Source organism: Eucalyptus grandis, chromosome 9 (assembly GCF_016545825.1).
Source record: "Eucalyptus grandis isolate ANBG69807.140 chromosome 9, ASM1654582v1, whole genome shotgun sequence".
In the NCBI taxonomy this organism is placed as follows: domain Eukaryota; kingdom Viridiplantae; phylum Streptophyta; class Magnoliopsida; order Myrtales; family Myrtaceae; genus Eucalyptus; species Eucalyptus grandis.
Genome location: NC_052620.1, coordinates 18,876,769 through 18,886,193, shown reverse-complemented (window position 1 = coordinate 18,886,193; position 9,425 = coordinate 18,876,769). Strand labels below are relative to the sequence as shown.

At 41.8% G+C, this 9,425-nt stretch overlaps 1 protein-coding gene across 1 annotated transcript; it reads right to left on the bottom strand.

The window, feature by feature from the left end:
• Nucleotides 1-2,546: 2,546 nt before the first annotated feature.
• Nucleotides 2,547-8,195, bottom strand: LOC120288432 (serine/arginine repetitive matrix protein 1-like). The gene is made up of 4 exons (XM_039302414.1): nt 8,125-8,195; nt 7,464-7,524; nt 3,310-4,043; nt 2,547-2,628 (listed from the first exon to the last, which is right to left on the bottom strand). Exons 1-4 carry the CDS (start codon nt 8,193-8,195, stop codon nt 2,547-2,549), a joined length of 948 nt encoding a protein of 315 aa, XP_039158348.1.
• Between the last annotated feature and the right edge of the window lie 1,230 nt (nt 8,196-9,425).

Below are 9,425 nucleotides of genomic sequence, written 5' to 3'. Positions count from 1 at the left end.
CGATCACCGTCTTAATCTCACAAAGATTTCAATTAAAATCTTCAAAGCACCGCTTTGAAGCACCTATGAAAACTTGATCGATCTAAGCACTTTGGGTTCAAAGCAACCATGCAAGGCAAAAACATGTGCTAGGAAGTAAGAATGAGCATTAGTCTAGGATTGACTTTGGACCGACCTTGAACCAGACCAACCCTGCAGGTCCTAATTCGATTCTTGAGTAACTAGGTCGGTCCTTGGTCCGGGACCCTTGGACCCTACACTATGTGAGTTAGTCCTCAATCTTGGGAATTTAGAGTTGATCCAACCTAGATTAACCCTATAAATATTGTATATTATATATATATATATATATATATATATATATATATATATATTATATTCTTTTATCTATTCTCAAGCCTATAACCCTAACTTGACGTTAATGGCGTTAACGAGTCCTCCTCCTACAGCATTCTATTATGTCCTCTTCTTTCTTTCTTTATCTTTGCCAAGTAAAATCTGAAAGAATAAAGCCCTATTTAGAATTTTAGAAACCCTCTTCGTGAGCAACACTCGACGCTCGCCCCATTCCCGCTCGCGCTCGCTGCTCGCCCTGCTCCCACTTGTTGCTTGTCCCTCGCCCGGCTTGCAATATTACTTTGAAAATCATAGGCTATAAAAGGTCAATTAGCATCACATCAACTTGAAAAGAACCTTTCTCAATGGCTGCTTTGACTCATTGGTGTCATTCATTAATCCTGGAACTTGGATGCTTTTTTTTTTTTTTTTTAAAGTACGATTTCCACAAATCTTTTCATGGAGTGTTAGTAGTGTGGATCTATTGTAGAATTCTATATTTGAGAAGCGGTACTTCCTTAGTAATGGTAGATTTCCTTTAGTGATTCAGAGGATATTGGGTAGGGGCTCACTTTTCTGATTGAAAGAAAAAAAAAAAGCAATGTATAGATAATTGTATTCCTCAAAATTTTTTGCTCCTCTACAACAAAGTTTTTTAGAATTTTGCTTTGAAATTTTCTCTAAACTATATAATTGTCATGTCGAGTATTGGATGAAGGTACATGGTTTAAGCTCATGCTGCTTTTGGCCTTTTATGTTTTTACGTTACTTTTTCTTTCCTTTCAAATAGAAATTCATGAAACAGTGCTAGTTGGGCTTTGTGAAATCATATTGTTATGTTATCTAAAAATTATGTTGGATATGTACTAGTATTTATAGTTTATTTGATCAACACCACATTATGAATGGATATGTAATTTCAAATAGTAGGTTTGTCTTTTCAAGGAATATAAAAAATGAAACTAAAAATCTATTGATTGATCCTATGTTGACCTTGGAACCGGACTGGACCCATAGGGTTGGTTCGGTCCTCGATCCCAAGCTCAATAGGTCAGTCCTCTATCCCAAAAATTGAGGATCAATACTGTGTACAATGGTTCTTGGATTACTAAACCGGCCCAACCTGAATTATGCTCACCCCTACTAAGAAGGACTCAACTGGTGCAAATGAGTTGGTCATTCCATGTCTTTATCAACAACTCTTGAAAGAGTAATGTGAAGTTTCCCAATATGAATTTTGATATGAATGCATCGAGAAAATTACCTTCATGGCCCCTACCTATCGATTTAACCGTAGAAAATTAATAGAACGGAAGTCTTTGGTTCTGTACAAAATGACTCTTCAATTAATATAAAAACATGTGCCTTTGGTTCACACTGTTGGACTATCCATGCAGTTGAGGAACTAATAGCATTCTTATTATGAGGGAAAATTACGAACTAATGGAAGATCCTATTTGTTTAAAATGAGGTGCCATTAAAAGTACTCATCCAAAAATGAGGATGGGCATGTGTTGCGATTTCCTTTCAAAACTTTTCTAACTTCATCCTCTTTGATTCTTAAAAAATCAGATTAAATTGATGTTGGCTTTATTCCGATAGGCAAACTAATTAATTCATAGTCTAAGGATCTCCCCATGACAATGCTATACTTTGCGGAAAGTCGGAGTGAACTCATGCTTACCAAATATGAAGGTGGATGTTTCGGGGCATCAGAAATGTGCTAGTGCTTGGACGAGGCCAAAAGGGACTTTTATTTCCAACAGAGGGAGTATCTGCCCTATCTTGCTCATCTCCTGAGCAATGATCATTAGTAGCCATTTGTCTCAACGAGTTATTTATTAATATAAAAAAAATTAAGAGAGAATCTGATCAAGTTTTTCTTTTGGCCAGCATAATTTGATAATATTTGAGTGGATGCAAGGCGAGATTGAGAGAAAGATTTAATTGATCATCGGATGGGTTCAAAGAGACTAATAACTAATAAGCATGCCACTTTATGAAAATCTTATAGCTTTTTTTTTTTTCTTTTTTTTTTGTTTATTTTCATGATTAGTTTAGCTAACTTGACCACAATAGGAGGAAGAGCTTACAAAAGTTCAAGCTGCACATGGGCTAGGGGTGAGCGGGTCCAGGGTGGGTAGGGTCTAGACCTGGACCCTGTTCCTACCCTGTTATAACCGGTTCTCCTTTTCTTTGGACCATGTTCCCTACCCCGTTTTCATTGGACCTGTTCCCGGCCCACCCCGTTTTTTCCGTCCGGGAACAGGGTTGACCTGTTTATATTGGAACCTGTTTTGCATAAAAATTAACCTTAGAAAAGCAAGTCTAGATGAGTTATCTGCTAAAACAAAAGGCCGGACCAAGCACATTCTTCGACCAAACTCATTGGGAACATGTATAAAATTTGGACTCCCCTTGAAGAAAACAACATATTAGTTTTCATAGTAAATCAAATCTCTATAATTCCCTTTGCTTCCTTATTGCTGCTCTAAATTCAACATAGAACTTTCACGTGGGTTTGACAGTTCATAATAAGATCATAAGCTGATTAAAAAATGCTAAAGTTCTTCACAGATTCTCCCATATCTGGTCTTATCGGCTTCAGCAATCATAGATATCATTAAATAGAATCTAATCAAGTTCACAATTAATATGCCAGGAGACACTATATAGAGACACCAAGCAATTAAAGTTTAATTGTAACTACTGATTTCACCCTCAATTCTTCACCCAATTGCTTCTTTTTCATCTCCTAGCATGCAATCACAAAAAAGATCAGCCTCTTCACACAGCCACCCCAATTGAGCAACAAACTTTAATCAAAATTCTAACATCAACATAATAAATCATGAGCAAAATGCAAGCTTTCTTCACAGTAATTCGCACTTCTGAACATGCGAAAAGCATTATAACCATCAATTTCCACATCATCTCACACATGTCAACAACGCTCAAATCAAGCTATAGTACCTTCTCTCTGGGCTTGGGGCTGGTGAAGACAAAGTGGGACCTGGAGAGCAGGCGGGCCTAGTCGGGACGGGCTGAGGACGGAATCGCGGCAGGAACGGCGGCTTTTGGCGTCTGGTCGCAGCGGCGGTGGCGCCCAGAGGTGGTGAGCGAACCAGCAGACGTCGGCAACGGGGCTCGGGCGAAGCAGCGAGGCAGCGGCAGCTTCGCGAAGGGGGGGCGGCGGTAGATCGGTAGCAGGGGAGCTCGGGAAACAACGCGCGGTGAGACCATCGACTCCTCGTTGGGCCGGAGGAGGTCCCGGCACAGGGCGAAGGCGATGGAGAGCCCGAACGCGCCGGACGGCGAGAAGATGACTCGCGGGACGCCGCGGTCGCGGGCGAAGCGGTGGGTCCACCCGAGGAAGAAGTCGGAGACAACCGCGCAGGGCGGGGAGTGGTGGGACTCGAACCACCGGGAGATGAGCGGGAGGTGGAGGTCGCGGAGGGCGCGGACTTTAGCGACGAAGCGCACCCGCGGCGGGTGTGGCGCGGCAAGAGGAGAGGCTGGAGCGAGGAGGAGGAGGCGAGGAAGGGGTCGAGCAGGTGGAGGTTGTCGGGGGTGACGACGACGGTGACGGTGACGGTGACGGCGGGGGCGGCGGGGGCGGCGGGGCGGGGAGGAGGAGGAGCTTGGCGGCGGTGGTGCGAGCACGAGGGGAACCGGGAGAGGAGCTGGAAGTCTTTGCGTCTGCGCCTCTGCGGTAAAGGAAGAAATAAAATTAGGGTTTCGCTTTAGGCATAAAAATCGGTTCTCCAACCGGTTCCCAAACCGTCCGGTCGAACCCAGTTCCGGGTGGGTAATCCCTCGGAACCGGTTCCGGACCGGTTTAAACAGGTCTACGTTTTGGGAACCGGTTCCCGGCCCGGTTTTAACTGAACCGAAACCGGTTCCCGACCCTGTTTTCCGGGTGGGCCGGACCGGGAACCGGGTAAACCCGGTCCGGTTGCACACCCCTAACATGGGCTATTAAGGGTGCGTTTGGGAACCACTTTTGGGGAAAGCCTTTAGGAAAATGCAAATACCTTTGAGTTAAAGGTGTTTTCCAAAATGCAACCGTGTTTGGTAAATTGTACTTTGAAAGCTCTTTGTAAAGTATTTTGAGCAAAATAGCGTTTGGGGAATTACATTTACAAAGGATGTTTGTGGTAAAAAAAAATTATCAAAACAAAAATTAAAAAAAAAATTGACCAAAAGGGCGGTGGCGCCGGCGACCTCCGGCGACCTCCGGTGACCTCCGGACGCCGGATCCGGGGCAACAAGGTCGCGGGAGGACCTCGCCGCCCGGATCTGGGTCGCGGCGGGGTTGCGCGACCTCGCCCCCGGATCCGGGCGGGCGAGGTCGCGCGGCGCCGCCGCGACCCGGATCCGAGGGCCGCGAGGTCGCGCAACCTAGATCGGGGGCGGCAAGGTCCTCCCGTGACCCTACCGCCCCAGATCTGGGTCGCGGTGACCTAGACCTCGCTGTGGGTCGCGGCGGTCGCGCCACCCCTCGGCGTCGGTCGTCTAGGCGACAGTTGCCGGCGACTGCTCGCGAAAGAAGAAGACCGCCCGCCCCCTGGATCCGAGAGCCGCGGCGACCCAGCCCTCGGTCGCGCCACCTCCGGCGTCGGTCGCGCCACCCGACGATCGCCGGCGTCCCTCTAGCGATCGCCGCCGCTCGCATGATCGCCGGAACGGAACCCCGGAGAAGATGAACAGTTGCGACACAAGGGCAAGAACCGGAAAAACTAAAAATTTGTGAGGATAATTTCGGAAAAAAAAATATATGAATAGTGCCCGTGTGGGCATGCCGAAAATGCCGAAAGCCCAAGGCAGGTCCCCCCTGCCTTGGGCTTTCAGCTTCACAAATGCTGGCATTTAGGGAATGGAGGCTCAAAGTTTTTTGCCAAACGGCCCAGCATTTGGCCAAGTATCTTTAGACTTCAAAGGGGCTTTGGGAACTTCAAAGGGGCTTTGGGAAGTGGTTCCCAAACGCACCCTAAATCCCAGTCAACTGTTTACTAGAACCTCTAAGACCGCAGAAATTTCCGGACATGTTACAAAGTTGTCTGAACATTAATCGAGAAGGAAGTACGGCAAAAGCAGCTTCCAAGCTCTTTCTTTCTAAGTATTGGAGCTTATTCTTTCTTCGGGAACACCAGCACTATACTAGATTCTTTCCAATCTTCTTGGTTAATAATTTTCAATAGGGAGCGGCTTAACTTACTGTTCCTCAATCAACTGACGGAGGAACGGTTAGCTTATGACCACACGTTTTCAAGGCAAACCGGTTGACCTCCTTTACTTTTTCTTTTCTTTTTAAATATTTTTCAAAAAAAAGGATTAGTGAGAATCCTATGAACAAAAAATTACATGTAAAGAACAAGCGATCAAAGTGATAATTTCTTATGCTTGTGCACATAAGACTCAAAGCCATCCTCGTAAAACCCTCCAAAATTCTAACACAACCCAAACATCGTTAATTACAAGTAAAAAAAATATTATCACCTATTAAAAAGAGATATTTAATGTCATTATATAGATCTATTAAATTTAAAAGATGAAAAACACTTGAAACGTGATTTTTGCAACTAATAACAAAATCATTGTATACTGAATTGGCTTCTCAGTCCCTTCGCCAAAATCAAATTGCTCTAGAAGGACTCTCCAGTAACCTAAAATTAAGACGAATGATATCAATTATGCATAAAACAAATGAAGTAAAAAAACAAAACAAAACAAGAATAATTAGAAGACAAGAAAAATTGTCTCATTGATCTAATCTGTTAAATGATTGGGACCTAAACAATAACAAAATCAATCTTAAGATCACACGAGTCAAAACTAAGCCAAAAAATGATTTTTGATCAATTTGTATATAGATTTTGCCTAATATAGCTTCAACATTCACTTCATTGAGAAGATTCAAGTGACCATGAGATATTTGACCCTATATCATTTTATATAGAAAAAAAGTCAATTTTAATAATAAGTACCAGTAATGATTGAAAAATCCCAATTCTTTCTTGATTGCAAATCAAATTTCGAGAATATTATGGTGACTTATCTTATCCGAATCATCAATTGTCTGAAAATCAATGAAATTCCTTGTACCCTCACCCGGCATATTGTATACATTAATTCAACCGGTAGACACTATGATATAAATTTCCAAATAATTCTATATAATTATTGAAAAAATTGGAAACACCGTGTCATGTGATCCAAATTCACAGGAAAGTCAATGTGTGCCAAGCAATCAGGGATTGTGTTGGAATTTTGGAGGGTTTTACAAGGATGGCCTTGAGTCTTATGTGCACAAACATAAGAAATTATCACTTTGATCACTTGTTTTTTACTTGTAATATTTTATTCATGGGATTCTCACTAATTCTTTATTTGGAAAAGGTCAAAATTATTTTTTTATTTTTTTTAAAAGGAAAAGTAAAGGGGTTTCCCTTGAAAAATTGTGGTCATTAGCTGACCGTTACTCCGTCAGTTGAAGGGGGACGGTCAGCTAAGACTTTTCCTTTTCAATATGATTACCAAGCACATAATTTCTCTGCAATAATCAATTGAACGAGAATTTGTCGCTTATTTAACTTCACCGAGTGTAAAGCCTGGATGAAAGAATAGGAATTGTTTCCTTCTAGTTGTAATGATAAACTCCTTGTGACTGCTTTCCATGTAAGTAAGGAGGTGAAGTACATGAAAGTGCTTTACCTTGGAATTGCTGACAACTGAAGAAGATAAAAGTTCAATGAAACTGGTCTCTTGCATGTAGAGAGCGATCTATGATCCAGAACCGCTCATATATTTCATCTGCCAACCGTTCCCGATCCTGCACAGCCTAAAAGTATTTCCTTTTTTAGAGTATTATTTTCTTCTTCAAGAACCTCTAATCGCTCATCGAGCACTTTGACATCAGTTACCTAAATTGCCCGATCTTTCTGATGTAGCTCAGTATATGAGCCACTTCTTTGAGGACTCCATGAACTCCTACCTGCGTCGTCCATAACAGTTTTCTCCCTCATTCCATCTTCAATAATTATTTCACATATAATCCCAACCACTGAGGAAAAAGAAGCAACTGTACAAAATCAGTGCAAGACCCACTCGGTTCTGAGAGGAAATACCTCAGGAGATGTCCAGAAGAGGCCTTTTGTTGTTCTGTATTGCGATCTCTTGTTGTTGAAGCTGTGGCGAGAGAAGGAAGAATAAGGTAGCTTGGATAACATTGTACTGAGTGAAGCAACATGAATCAACCAATCTTCTCTTGTATAAGCTTAACTTTCCTTTGAAGATATTGTAGCCTAGAAATGTGCTTTGCAGAAGGTGTCGAGACAAACAAACAAAGAACAAATCTTCAGTTCATATTTGGATAATGATGTCCACCTTTTGGCTCTACTTATGCAAGGACTAGCAGGATGTGTGAGCGACACTGCTATGTCGGAGGTAAAGAAAATAGAAGCATAGGATAATAAGAAGAAAATGACATTCTTTTCCGTTATTAGGAAAGACAAGTGACGGTAAAAAAAAGTATGAATATTATATGTGAAATTACATTTTCGATTTTTAAGTTCAATCTTCATAAATCAAGTATAGTCACAAATTTACCTAATTAGTCATCGAAATATATTTTATAAAAGAACTTTGTATCGGTCAACTTCGTATAAAAGAAACTTCGAATGAGTGAAAGAATCCATTCAGAATAACACATTAGCTCATCAGTGAATAAATCATTAAGATAGCAGAGAGAATACATTATCGAATGCTCCTGAATTATGAACGCATTACCGTATCACAAGCCAAACCATGCAGACGAGAGACAACTTGGCATCAACAGACCGGGCTTTCCTGTGAAACATGTCTGAATATGCCAACATCAATGTGGTACTACCTTCTTCCGACCAAAAAGATAAGTTGTAAATACTTCATGGATAAAATTAGCTAGCTGGAGCTCAAAGGAGTAACAAAAACTTCGACTGTACATAGGCTACGAAATGCCATGTCAACTATATCGCCAGGACCCTTTAAAGCTACGTAGGCTTTTGAACAGGTAGGTTGTCTGAATACCTATCGAGGAAGGAACAATAGAAGCAGTTTTCAAGCTTACGAGCAAGGAATGCATCCCAAAAACGAAAAAATATCAGTAAGTCATCAGAGATAACCCAAAATCCTTTGCCGAAAAGTAGCAGCAGCATTAACTCTCGGGTCAATGATGCTTGTCCTTTCTTCGGGAACCCAGGAACTCTGCTTCTTTCTAGCGCGGTGACACCAAGGCTTGAACTTCTGCTATAATCGATGCATCGTCATCTGCTGCATAAAGTGCAAGAGTTGCGCTTAAAATAAAATAATAATAAGGGGCGAAGATACTTTTTCATAAGGCCTAAGCCAATCTGAAGAGAAACAAAATGAACTCATCTTTTCTGCAGGTGGAGTCGCGAAGGAACGAGAAAACAAAACGAAGAACTATAGAGAGAGAGAGAGAGAGAGAGAGAGAGAGAGAGAGAGCGCATTGAGAAAAATAATAAAAAGAGAAGAAGAAATGAGATTTTAGCATGCACGCGTCAGAGATCTTGAAAGGCCGAATTAGTTTTGTTTCGTAGTGTTTGGTAGGTACCTGTAGCCATTTTTAACCTTTTCGAAGGAATTTTTGTAGTTAACCTATAGATTCGATTTTGTTCAAATTTTCATACTTGATTTATATGTTGCATGTTTATTTGTATATTATGGAATTTTAGGACATCATTGAGTCATGTAAGTTTATGGAAGTCAATTTGGCATTACAGTATGATTGGGGTAAATTTTGAAGTTTCACGCATGCTATTGGGAACAATTTTAAGTTATCTCATTCTATAAGCAGAACTCATCTTTCACGCAACATCATATCTTGCGATGCTGAATCCCAAGCTAAAGACGCGCGCCATTTTTATTAAGGAAAGACAACAGCCAGTTCCTTTTGATTAAGTGCGCAATACACGGATACATTAGTGGGGGACCACCATTAGAGGGAGTCACATGATCCCCCGTAGCCACAGGGTCAAAACGATGGGACGCATAGTTTGTCTTCTGTGGAATGGACAACGTTAATTACG